We start from the raw sequence: 13,343 nt of genomic DNA, 5'->3' as shown, positions 1-13,343 counted from the left end.
GCTCAGATTTTCTCTGAATTGCCTTAAATTTCTTATAGGGTCACCATGAATCTTAGGAGCTTCCCCGAGGTCACTCCGAATATACATTTGCTCGGATTGAGCTTCATATTGTATGTCCTCTAGATTTAGAAGACTTCATATAGATCGATGACGTGATGTTCAACCTTCTGGCTCTTCATAAGCATGCTGTCCATGCATACCATCATATTTTGGCCGATTTGATCCTTGAAAACTCGATTGAGTAGTGATTCAAATGTAGCTATGGGTACTTCAGTCTGAATGGCATCATCTAGTAGCAATATAATCTCTTGTCGGTGATGAATGTAGGTTTCTTCTCATCCTTTAGGTACATCCTTATCTGATTGTATTCGATAATGTATCCATGAAACTGAGAAGCTAGTGGCCTGAGATGGCATCAATAAGTTAGTCGATCCTCGAAAATAGGAAGCTATCTTTCAGGCAAACCTTGTTAAGACTGGTAAAGTCGATGCAGACTCTCCAATATCTATTTGTCTTTTTGACGAGCCCGATGTTGGCTATCCATTCTAGATAGTTGACTTCATGAATAATTCTAGTATCTAGGAGCTTATCGACTTCTTCATTAATGGCTGGTTGTCATTCAAGCGTGAAACTCCCCTTTTTATGATGTATCGGCCGATGCTTGGGGTCTATATTTAACCTATGCATCACAAAAAAATGATATATACCTATCATTTTGACGACCGACTAGAAAAACACATCAGTGTTGAAGTGGAGGAACTAAATGAGCTGGTTCTTTATTTCCTCATCGTGCAACAAGTCGATCTAGATTGCTCAATTGTCTTCCTCATCGAAAAGCGGAATGGAGATAAGTTCCTCAGCTGGTTCCTCATGTTGTTCTTTCTGTTTGTGTCAGACATCTAAACCTTCGATGGGCAACATCTCCAAAGGTTTGGCATTTTTTTGAGGGTGGCCATGTAGCACTATTAGTCGGCTTTGACTTCACTGACACTATTGCTCTTGGAAAATCACATTATCAGATGGTAAGTGGACACCAAAGCTTGCATCATATTCAATTTGGGCTGATCAAAGATTGCATTGTATGCTAAAGAAACTTTGATGACTAGAAAGTCTATCATGACGGTCGCTTATTAAAGTTCTTGGTCGGCTATGACCGAAAGGATGATTACTTCCTCCACTGGTATAAGGTCTTCTAAAAAACTGATCAAGGGAGAATCTATTCTTCTTAGCTGATCTGTTGGCAAATTCATTTTTTGGAATACATCATCGAACAAGATATCTGTAGAGCTTCCATTGTCTATTAAAATTCTTCTTTTGTCATAATTTTCTACTGTAAGAGAGATTACAACTACATTGTCATGGAGGGTTTGTACCTCCTCCAAGTCGGCATCCAAGAAAGATATAACTTCCTTAGGTCTTAACCTCTTTGGGGCTGAATCTCTTGCTCAGGCTGCTCAAGTGTAAGCCTTTTGGGCTGACGAACTCGACTCTCCTATTGCAGGTCCACCGGAGATGGTATTAATAACTCCTACCATAGGTTGGTGGTATTTTGACTTCTCGAGTGAGCGTCTGTCCTACCATGCTCCCTCTTCTCGATGTCAATTTTCTACATACTAACCAAGATATCCTCAGCATATAAGAGCTTCAATCTCATCCTTCGACTGAACCCACTCTATAGTGTCATGGCCATGATCCTTGTGGAAACAACAATATTTCCTAGGATTCTTGATAGCTAAAGGGGTCTTCATCTCGATGTTCTATTTCCACCAAAATTAGGGCTTTGGACGTGCTAACAAAAGTGCACATGTCAAACCTTGGTGGTGGGCTCCTCGATCGTTGGCAGTTGTCCCTTTCACGTCTTGGCCTCTTTCTTGATTCTTCTCTTTTTTTCTTGTCCCCTTCTTCTACCCTTCATACCTTTGCTTTCGTCCTTTCAAGCTGCTATGGCCTTTTCGGCCTTCATGTATTTCTCATCTCGGGATAGCAGTTGGATAAGAACCTTAGGAGTCCTCTTCTCTAAGGAGAAGTAGAAGTAGAAAGATTTTAGCTCATTCTTTACCGTTGATACTGCGGTCTTCTTGTTCAAGGCATGAATCTTCAACAACTCCATATTAAAGGTTGATGTATCTCTTGAGAGACTCGTCTTCTCTCTGCTTCACTACAATTAGGCTGGTGGTATCGTTCTTCTACCTCTAGCTGCTCACAAAGTGAGCCACGAACTGTCTGCTGAGCTGATCAAAAGAATAAATAGATCTTGGTCGGAGATCTTAATACTACAGGCGAGCTGCTTTTCTCAAATTGGTAGGAAAAACTTGGCATAAAACTGCATCACTTGCCCCTTGTAATATCATGAGAGCCTTAAAGCTCTTGATGGGTCCATTGGATCCAAGGTACCTACATGCATCTCAAACTAGATCTTGAATCTCCTCGAGAATGGTTCATCCATAATTACGGTGGAGAATTATGGGTTGGTTGTAATCTCTAAATCTTCTTCTTGGTCGGCTTGCCTTTCTCCCAAGGATTCGATCTTGTTGCTTTCTCCTTGATTGTTCAATCGAGGTCGGCCTCTCTTGGAGAGCTTTTTTGACTGGAGGGATATTGAATCTCTTGGGTTGGAGCCCATTTCGGAATGAGCTCCAGAAAGACGATCTTCTTAGTGATGACCGGAGTTCTTGGGGCGACAACCAGTATGCTATGCTAGCCATTCTGTCGATCTAGTGGTGCAGCGGTAGTTTGCTATTTTAGGCGCTGCATATCTTGAACTACCTTTATCGATATTTGTACTTGTTGAACGAGCAGATTAAACTACTCAGCCATTACTACCTCCAAAGCTGGTTGTGAAATCGAAGACTGCAGAGGAGTAGGTTGGGAGTCCTTAGACCTCAATTATGGTTGATTGGTGGAATGGTAGATATTTCGTTTGGACTTCATCTCTCTTAAATCTCTAGAAAAATCTCGAAAGAAGAGGACTCCTTGTCTAATGCCAATCTGTTCCTGTTTAAACCCAACTTGACGGTAGATGGTTGCTCTAGTTGGTTGAGTTGGAGGAGCATAGCATGGCACTTGATGTTCTGCAACCACAAAAAATACTCAGAGGGTCATTGAAACGTGTCTGGCTAGGGGCCCTCCGATGCTTAAGTCAACAAAATTTCAAGAGAAAACAGAGAGATGAAAGAGAGACAAAAGTATGAAAATGGTATTCAGATTTCTTTTTATACCTTAGGGTCCCCATGCTTGCTATATATAGAGGAGAGGATGCAAATCTACGTGATTAAGATCATGCGATTCGAGGATGAGCAGTTGAGCTTTTTTTATCCGCTGATGGGAGTGGTTAGAAATTTCTTTTCAAGTATACCATGATCGAGCACTTTTCTTATATGTTGATAGGTTACGTCATTTCTTTTTAGGGCATGTCGAGATTGTATCGAGCTGTAGCTGATCATGTTGATTATTCGAAGATTTGATTGGCTATTGATTTTACTTGATACTTATCATTGTTGGGTGGCAGGCTGAGCTGTCAGACGAAATTTTAGAAATGGCAAATCAAAGCCATATCAATTGCTAACCTAGGTGTTTTTCATGTGCTCTCTCCTTTCAATCAATAAATACTTCTTTCATTAATCGATTCCTTGACATTGTACAATCACAAAGTTCATTGAATATATGATTCAAGCTTCCAAATAAAGAATAACCTCAACATGCATCTCCATCACCAGGCTTCTTTTACTAACTTTGTATTGATTTTTTATTGAGATCCAACATAGCTCTCCTTTTAGTAAAACAAGGGAATTCGATGTGTTGCCACTTAGAGATGTTTGTCAGCGGATCATTGCCATCTTAATGTTGCTCATAAATGAGTTAGCTCAACGGATCATTGCCATCTCAATGTAGCTCACAAACCAGTTAGCTTAAACCTAAAATCTAAGCTCAAAATATAAATTATTGAAAAAGCTTGTGATTTGCCAAACTTATTCATATTTTGTATTGTTTAAACTATGATATAATACTTTCAATATTATCATTATTTAATATTATCAATATTTTTAACTTTTCATGTTTTATGTAAATTATTGAAAGTAGAATGAAGAACTTAGCCCAATATCATATGATTATTTTGCTCAAAAGTAGTTTGGCACTCCATATTGTGATGGCGATATGTGATAGATAGGTGTCATGTTATCTTCGAAAAGAAATCAACTCTCTATAAATTGCATAAACTATAAGCATGAAAAAATATGACATGAAAGATGCAAACCAGACACAAAATAATGAAATTATTATCTATACTTTTATAATTAAAACTCTCAAGGGTAGGACCCCTATATTTGACTATATATATGATATCAATTGAGTATGGATCCTATCAAGTTCGGGAAGAAGCTTTCACTCCACATGCAAATTTTTATTCTCTGCTTGATGTTATTGTTCATAATCTCAATTTTTCTCTCTGTAATAGAAATACTCTTTGTATGTATTTTTGAGAATTCACTAAATTAGTCCTACTTACTAAAATACCCTTCGAAGAAGTTTAATCCACAAGAATAGAAAAGATGGGGTGCTTGATATAGACAGAATGGTTAGGAGAAATTTCTAAAAGTTACAATAAGATTCTTAATCATGCTTTTAGGAGTCGCAACAAGACAAATTGACCAAGTAGAGCAGCTGTTAGCAACCTTGAGCATAATCTTTCGAAATTAAAAACAAAAACTTCAAAAAAATTTCACAAAGGCATAATTATCCATGTTTCATTTTACATACATAGAATATACCATGAGTTCTAAATCTTTTGCAATATGCATTTTGCACTGTAGAGTATAGTACAAGCTTAAAAAGCTATCATGTCATCCATTTCGGAGATTGATGGGTCTCTTTTTATCTCAAGAAACTTTTTGGTGCTATCCAAGGTACACATGAGATGAAGAATTTGTACACATGAGATGAAGAATCAAGAGAAACTTTTTATCTCGAGATTTATACTAGCCCCAAAAGCACACGATGCAGAGGATCCTGTTCCATATGCTAAATCTTTCTATCTAGTCACTTGTATTTGAGTATTTTCAACGATAGAGGCAATGCCAATCTCAATTTTGAAACCACTTGGTTTAATGTCTAAGAGCAAAACAGACAGCTAGAGGAGTTCCATTCTTGGTAAGCTTTGCATAACTAATATCAAATTAGACCCGGATCGGATATTAATATATGCATATCCATATTCATTTTGCTTGACGAATTTAAATACGGATACGGATATTAGGTGGTTACAAAAATTTATATTCATATTTATTTCAAATGGATACAAATATAAATTAATACCAATATAGATGTAAATCGAATAATTAAACTTTATGATCATAAAATCAAAAATATTATTATGTATATGATAAATCAAATTAATGGCATGTTAATATGGTCATCTATTTTCTTAAAATATTTATTAGTACTATATAAAATTAAATAGGATTATAAATAAAATTAAATATTTGTACATGGATCGAATAGATGTTTAAATTTTTATCTATATTTATGGAAACGAAATTAACGAGTCTACACGTATATCATTCAATCCACTCTGACCCTTTATGCAAAATATGGGCGCATACAATCACGTGCACATGTTCCACGTGAATCCAGGGGAAAAAAAAATAGCTGTCTTTGGTAAAAAAGAGGGGAGGAAACATATTATATTACGTAAAGAAAGAAGAGGGACGGAGGGAGCGAGGTAGCGAGTGGAGAAGAACAGAAACGTGTTTCCTCGGCTCCTCCTTCCTCCTTTCTTTCCTCCTCCCGTAAACCCAAATTTTTTAACCTCCACCAGGGATAAAGAGAGGGAGAAAGAGAGGGATGGAATCGAACGCCAATGCCGGAAAATCGTTGGAGAACAGCAGGAATCACGCGCCCTTTGTTGGACCGGAGAAGGTCATCATCGACACGGATCCAGGGATCGGTATCACTTGTTTTTCTCCCTCTCATTCTGCATTGTTTTGCTTGAAAGCGATTCCTTTGCCTCTTTGATTTGCTGTTTGATGTTCACTTCGGGCATGGTGGTGGAAGTTTTGCATAATTCCAAATGTTTATTTATGTGTTTCTCTTTTCGGAGATTTTATATTTCTGAAATAAAACAAATAGAGAAAAAGCTTATGTTTGATGGATTTTGAGAACAACTTTCTGTCGATAATTTTGATGGGTATGGAAGAGAGAATGTACCAAGATAGAACATTGCTTCCTTCCTTGCGACATTTTTTTTTGGTTGCTTCATACTTGCCTAATTATCGAGTCAGCCAGGTTTATTGGCCTGATTTGGTTAATGTTAGTATTAAATTATAAGAAACACTTGGTTTTCTGGGGTTGTTTTCATAACCTTTTCTGCTCTTTTCTTGATTGATCACCGAAAACAAGGAAGGAACAGGAACTTGACATTGGATTGGATAAGATGGGAAAGGATTAGAGAGGCTGGCATCAACAGTAGGTTTAGCCCTTGACTAGGATTTTCTATCAGTTTGCCTCCTGTTCTTTGATGTATTCACATTTAAGTTACCCTTCCTAGTCAGCATAGTCAAATGAGTCCTCTTCGATGTCTAAGTGGGAGCATGTAATTAGCTCAATTGTCACCTAGAGTTTTACAAACCTGAAATTTAATTAATTTTGTCTCAAAAATTATAACTGCTTGACTCGCAATAAATCTACTAATTCCTAAATGACACAATTATATTTGGTTAAAGGAATATAAGCTAGCATGTATTAAACGTTTTTAGTTCCATGTCCATTTCTTTGTCACATTATGGTCGACGGAATCCAAACATTCCAATGCAAGAGTAATACATATTTTACAACTTTCATGTTTGCAATAGATATTATTATATTAGCAATTTTAATAACCTGTTTTATGTATGCACACATCCTACCGTATCTTTATTATATTATTACCTTAATAATTCTATTACTTTGGTGAGACCTCTTGAGAAAGTGCACTTCTTCCTATGCTTCCAATTTGTTAATATCTTACAATAAATGGCCAATTTTCTTCCTAGAATAGTCACAATAACAGAGGGTCCGAATTGGAAAGTGAAAGCAATGGTTGAGGATCTTCATTATCTCAGTAAGAGTACCCTTTATAATAATATAGTGCTGGATTAAATTATATATGATGTGTATCTAGGTGGGCTCTTGAATACCAGACATTCTCTGGATAATCAGTCAGCTACCTAAGCACTCTAGATCACCAATTGCCAAAATATACATTGAGTGCCACTCAGGTGGCAGACCATTCGTGGACACCTGGGAGGACCTGCCTAGGTGTTTCCTAAGCAGTAGTCATTATAATAGTACTTCTAAATCCATATTCCCCTCAACATTCTCATCTTCATCTTCATCTATTCGCATATGTAGCCTCCAATCTATCCGACTGCATGGTACCTGGCAAAACCGATCATTTCTGGTCTGCTAAATTTTCTCTGCAAATCTCAAAAATCTAGGACAATTCGTAACATATTTTTCGATCATACTATTGCTGTGCTATTATTGGGTTTAAAGAAACAATGAAAGAATTACTTGTGGCAAAAGTCTCCTAATATTTGAAGACCGAACTACTATTTTGGAGGACAGGTGCAACCTCTGCTCTACATCTACATTTTCAAGACAATGCAGAATACTCCTAACAATATCTCCTAAGCTTCCACCCCGTTGATTTTCTTTGATCCTTCATTTCTCACAATTAATCGATTTATTTCTCAAGTTTTAAGTTCTGATGTTGCCATACTTTAAAAAGTTTTGTGATATGTGATATGTTGAAGTGACTGTGTTTACCCTTTGTAGAACTTGTAACATATAATATCTATTTGAATCAAGGTTTGCAATCTCAATATCAAGTACTGTATTGGTACCTTATTGATTTGGTGCGATATAGCTAGTATGGTACAATACGCACCCTATATTAAAATAGTCCTCTAACTATTTTTCTCACCTTTTATCTCAGTATGCCTCAGTATGGGTCGGTAGACACCTCGGTATGCCTCGATACGGGGCCTATACTGACTTAAACTTGAGTTTCATATTCGTTCCCATCTGGTACGGTACGGTAGGCTCCGTACTGGGTAGTATGGGGTGGTATGGCAGTCTATTATTTGAATCAATGTAAAAAATGTATCTCTATTAATAACCATTCAGTTTTTCTCCCCCTTGATTACAGATGATAGCATGACTATTATGATGGCATTTCAAACACCAGAAATTGAAGTTTTAGGTTTAACTACAATATTTGGCAATGTTAGTACAGAAGATGCTACTCGCAATGCTTTACTATTGGTACGTATTTTTCCTTGATTCCTATACTGCATGCTAGAATATGGTTTTTTTGTGTGTCCAGTTTAATCTCACTTGCCTGCTTTTCTTGAATTATTTCTTTGGAGTATTGTTCTGATGTTTTAGAAACACATTCATGATGACATATAACATATAATGTGTAAAAGGATAGTGTGAGATCGCAGGGCGTCCAAATGTTCTGGTAGCAGAGGGCAGCCATGAGCCTTTAAAGGTATGACTTCTTGTCATTGATATATGTGTCATCTAAGAATTCCAATTTATCAGCAAAATTTTCTATTCCTTATTCTATATTGATGACCTTCTTTTTCAGTGCTGAGCATTGGTTTTCATTACTCTGGTTAATTTTTTCTATGTTGTGAAATCTTTTCCAGCTTTGATTTTTCCTAATGGAGATTGTCATTGGGCTAAATGGGAATGTCTCTACAAACTCCAAGTGTTATTTGACTTATTTTGTACTTTTTCTAATAGTCTGAGTCTTTGGGTAACCTGGATGATTATATATGATGATTGCACACACTTTTATGTAAATTTAGTAAATTATCCATACTTTTCATACACAACCCCAAAAAAAAGTGTTTACGCATTTATGAAGTCTCTTATGATTTTGCCAAGCATTCTTGTACTGACAATGCACGAGCATTATATGCTACATGGTAATTATATATAAAATTAGAAAGGCTCATTATATTCATTTGAGTTCAGCTTTATATATCATACTTCATAAATCATTTATGTTGAAGGCCTTAAAAAATTGGTCTTCAGTCCCTTTTTGTTTCCGGGTTTCTTTTTCTTCCTAAGTGCCCATTGGAAGGAGCTCTCAGATGATGATGCATCCCTGTCTATGCTTGAGATGTGTTATTGAGGCATTTGATGTGTACTGCACATGGTCAGACCATTTAAAGTTTTTATATATAATGATAGTGAGTGCATACTTATTAATGACTATGAACAATTAGCCACCGAATAGCAAGGTAGTTTCCATCATAAAAGTTTTTATATATAATGATAGTGAGTGCATACTTATTAATGAGTATGAACAATTAGCCACCAAATAGCAAGGTAGTTTCCATTATAAAAGCCATCTAATAATCATTCAACCCCCTAGAGATTCCTAGAACAAACTCTCCTTGATATAATTTCATGTCCATGTGGTGCTATTGCACTTAACAAATCTAATTTTTGTTCACTTCATGTTACTTATGGATATGAATATATTCATTATCTTGTTACACTCTGCTTTGACGATTTTGTGGAATGGTTGGCATCATGAATTTTAGTTCATTTCATCTAAATCAAAAGCTTTAATGGTCCCAAAAAAATCAATTATCATAAAACTTTTGATCCTTCAATTCAGTAAGTATGAAGCGAAGAATTCCCAGCACCACCACTTGTAACGCTGATATTTATTTCCAAATTTGAGAAAGGTATCTGTTATCTAAATTAAGAAAACTGTCACATAAATGAAACCAAGAAAATGTTTTTCGAGCCATGATAAGAATTGCATGATAAACTATTTGTTGATCTTCTGTTCTACATTTTGTTCTTTTTGTTGCCTTTTTAGTGCATATTGGATGTACCGCACTAGCAAATTAGAAGTTCAAGATTTTGTATTACTTTAAAAACTCTTCATTAGGCAGGAAAACAATACACTTAGAACCCCTGATTAAAAAAAAATCACTTGTAATGTCATATATTATTATTATGATATGGATGTATATTAGAGAGTTGTCTAGATTACCTCATTTTTCAGATTCTTGTTTGAGTCCAACCTCTCTTATCTAATTGTTAATGAAATGAACAAATTGCATGGTTCATTTTTACTTTTCTGCTAGTGGTAATCATAACAGCAGCTTGTAAACCTTTAAGCTGCAATGTCCTTTTGCCTGGGTGCTTTTGTTGCAGTATCCTGTCACATATTCTATTCAAGAGAACATAAGTTCTGTGTTAACTTGCAATGACTTTCTATGGTTATTGAACAGAGAAAGTTACCTCATTTTTGTAGGGAGGAAAGCCACGTGTTGCTGACTTTGTACATGGATCTGATGGCCTTGGGAATATATTTCATCCACCACCTGCAGGGAAAAAATCTGAGAAAAGTGCATCTGAGTTTTTGGTTGAGAAGGTTTCTCAGTATCCTGGTGATGTATCAATACTTGCATTGGGACCATTAACAAATTTAGCATTGGTAAGACGATTGTTCCATCTTCTATTTGATTTTTCTGCAACAGATGCTTATGTCTCCTACTGAAATTTATGATAGAACCTTAAACTGGGAAAGTTCACTTTAATTAGTTGGACGATGGTTTGTGTCTTTTACGTTAGTTTCTTTGCCATCATTATGATTTTGATTTTCTTGACCTGAATGTTACTTGCTTAGGCCATCAAAAGGGACTCATCCTTTGCAAGAAAGGTGAAGAGGGTGGTTATACTTGGCGGGGCTTTCTTTGCATCTGGAAATGTCAATCCTGCTGCTGAAGCAAATGTAAAAGAATGGGCCCATCATTCTTTCCATGATATTTTATGGTTTTTTTTATCTTCTTTTACATATTTATGGAAAAGCATGCATTTGACTAGGATTTTAGCCATCTTTTTACTAAAACAATTCGATATGTTCTCTATCACTTTATTTGTTTATCTTTCTCTAGTTATTGGTCTTCAAAAGTTGTCTTGTACCATGTAAAAGCTTCTTACTGCAGCATAAATACTTTTGCTATTATAATCAGTACAATTTATTGAAAGAAAGGAATTGCCTTAATTGATCCATGAGGGGTCAATCGAAGTAGCACTTTAGCACAAAAAAAAAGTACTCGTTTTCTAACACCAGGAACAGAATATGCTAACCTAGTGGCCTCTCATAGAGCATGTTATGGAATAGTTTCTTCTATGTGCTACTTGAGCAATGAAATTATTTGAATTATTACGAAATCCTCCAATTATTCCCAACTTAATTTATGATTCTTATCTTTCCATGCGAACCTAAGTATTCTTGGTTACATTAGCAGAGAACACATGACTACATGAATTTCTTCACATATTGTTCTTAACTTTGTTATAAAGTACACTAACTACTGGTCTATCTTAATTCTTCTGAGCTTCTAACAAATTTGCAAATCGCCCCTGATTACTTGAGCATGGATTTTGTCTACGCTGAATTTTTGTTGATTCTTAACATTGTGATGGGTGCTTCCTCGACCGAAACTGGCAAACTTATAACTGTGACAATATTATAAATATCTTTTGAGATGTAATATACTTTCCCTGGCCCATGAAATTGTTTAGCTTGCATCACCTTGGATGATAATTTTATTATCAGAATTAAAGCTTGCTTCTCATGTGGTATCAACAAGGCAGGGCCCTTTGTTATATTTAAAGTATTCATTTCAGTAGGCCTTGATGCCACCAAAAGTATTGCACCCATATCATCCTTCACAATACAAGGTCTCAAGAATCAGTATATGAGTACCAAGGGGAGGAGTTTGCTACTTTGGTTTCAGGCCCATGTCCATGTCTATTGTCTCACAATATCACTTCTCCATTGATGTGTTCCCTATACTTTGGCTTCAGACCTGTATTAGGATTTTGCATGTCAAACCAAGTTTCAGTTTCTTGTTTTCCTAACCAAAAGGTCTCCCCCCTGGATGGTGAATGTGGCGGGTAACAGTATATTAGACACCATTTAAGATCTAACTCTTGGCTCCCTCTCTTGAACAATCTCTTTGAACCTTCTTTCTAACTTTTCAGTACTTGCTTTGGGTTTGTTTCATTGGTTCATGAGAAGTGCTGATTTAAATATTTTCAAGCCATCATTGTAGTGTTAAGTAATAAAGTTGAGAAAATTCTAAAGATTTTCACTCCTCACTTTGCAGATCTATGGGGATCCAGAAGCTGCTGACATTGTGTTTACTTGTGGAGCAGATATTGTTGTTGTTGGCATAAACATCACCACTCAAGTCAGATTTACAGGTTCTAGTCCCGGGATTTAAGTTTTCAAGTTGGTTTTCGTAGTTGCTTTGTAATTTTCGACTCTCACTCATTATGTGTGCAATCTGTGATTGCAGATGAAGACCTCTCAGAACTAAGAAATTCAAAAGGAAGGCACACACAATTCATATGTAACATGTGCAAGTTCTACAGAGACTGGCATGTAAAATCTGATGGTGTCTATGGTATATTTACATTTCTTCCCCATCTTTCCTCATTCTTACTTGCAACCACCTTTCTAATGGTTTGACTTAGACAAGTTTTATAATTCAGGGATTTTCCTCCATGACCCAGTCAGCTTTGCAGCACTAGTCCGATCAGATCTCTTTACATTCAGAAAAGGGGTTGTGAGGGTGGAGACACAGGGCATCTGTGTAGGACATACATTAATGGACCAAGGATTAAAAAAGTAGGACTGTAAGTGGGTTTCCTATTGCTTATTCTTGGTACTTGCTGATTTTACCAAACTTTTGGTGCAGGTGGAACACAATGAACCCTTGGTCAGGCTATTCACCAATTTCAGTTGCATGGACAGTTGATGTGCCTGGAGTTCTTGCATTTATCAAAGAACTGCTTATGAAACCATGAAAACAGAAATCAGTCTCAGCTACCAATATGATTTGTGCTATGGATCTGATATGGAGGTGTTAGCTATCTGTTTATTTGGAACTTGCTTCTCTCTTCTTCTTTACGACTGTAAATGTTGGATTTGAAAGCTTAACTTGTCACATTGAGTCACCAAATATTTTGGTGCTTTCATGAAATTTCTACATGACAGATGTTATATATTTTATTAAGTGAACGTACAATTTCTATTCCATGGTTGAAACATCGTCATCTGTCTATCTATTCATATGAGAACTGCTCGAACTATCATGTTTTGCTGTCTTGATTGCCTTGTGGTTGGGATCCTACAAAGAGACTGGTTTAATAGCATGTGGCCTGAAACCTTGATCTGTGTTCAATGAAGCACAACTTTGCTTTCAGTTTACTGTCCATGAAAGATACCATAGGGCTGTGTCTTTGAGGGCATATAAATTTTA

The 13,343-nt window shown here is 36.3% G+C and overlaps 1 protein-coding gene across 5 annotated transcripts; it reads left to right on the top strand.

Moving 5' to 3' along the window:
• The first annotated feature begins 5,705 nt into the window (after positions 1-5,705).
• Positions 5,706-13,129, top strand: LOC103715389 (uridine nucleosidase 1-like). Of its 5 annotated transcripts, none has more exons than XM_026807799.2 (10): positions 5,706-5,944; positions 7,973-8,069; positions 8,186-8,301; positions 8,471-8,530; positions 10,322-10,504; positions 10,697-10,801; positions 12,186-12,282; positions 12,378-12,485; positions 12,574-12,709; positions 12,780-13,129. In XM_026807799.2, the coding sequence occupies exons 1-10, from the start codon at positions 5,858-5,860 to the stop codon at positions 12,886-12,888; spliced, it is 1,098 nt and encodes a 365-aa protein (XP_026663600.2). In that variant the 5' UTR covers positions 5,706-5,857; the 3' UTR covers positions 12,889-13,129. The 5 variants fall into 5 exon arrangements, with proteins under 5 accessions (XP_026663600.2, XP_008801222.2, XP_026663602.2 ...); XM_008803003.4 differs by having other exon boundaries at positions 5,710-5,944; positions 7,973-8,064; XM_008803002.2 differs by having other exon boundaries at positions 5,811-5,944; positions 7,973-8,103.
• The last annotated feature ends 214 nt before the right edge of the window (positions 13,130-13,343 follow it).

This window comes from Phoenix dactylifera, unplaced genomic scaffold, assembly GCF_009389715.1.
Source record: "Phoenix dactylifera cultivar Barhee BC4 unplaced genomic scaffold, palm_55x_up_171113_PBpolish2nd_filt_p 000112F, whole genome shotgun sequence".
In the NCBI taxonomy this organism is placed as follows: domain Eukaryota; kingdom Viridiplantae; phylum Streptophyta; class Magnoliopsida; order Arecales; family Arecaceae; genus Phoenix; species Phoenix dactylifera.
The sequence above is the reverse complement of the archived record's forward strand: the minus strand, read 5'-3'. Positions and strand labels throughout refer to the sequence as shown.

What these genes read in the sequence shown, in the direction of transcription:
- LOC103715389 (XM_026807799.2), top strand. Translation starts at nt 5,858, where the DNA reads ATGCCGGAAAATCGTTGGAGAACAGCAGGAATCACGCGCCCTTTGTTG. An exon ending in CGACACGGATCCAGGGATCG is followed by an intron (nt 5,945 to 7,972) that starts GTATCACTTGTT and finishes CTTTTATCTCAG; the next exon opens with TATGCCTCAGTATGGGTCGG. An exon ending in CACTCAAGTCAGATTTACAG is followed by an intron (nt 12,283 to 12,377) that starts GTTCTAGTCCCG and finishes CTGTGATTGCAG; the next exon opens with ATGAAGACCTCTCAGAACTA.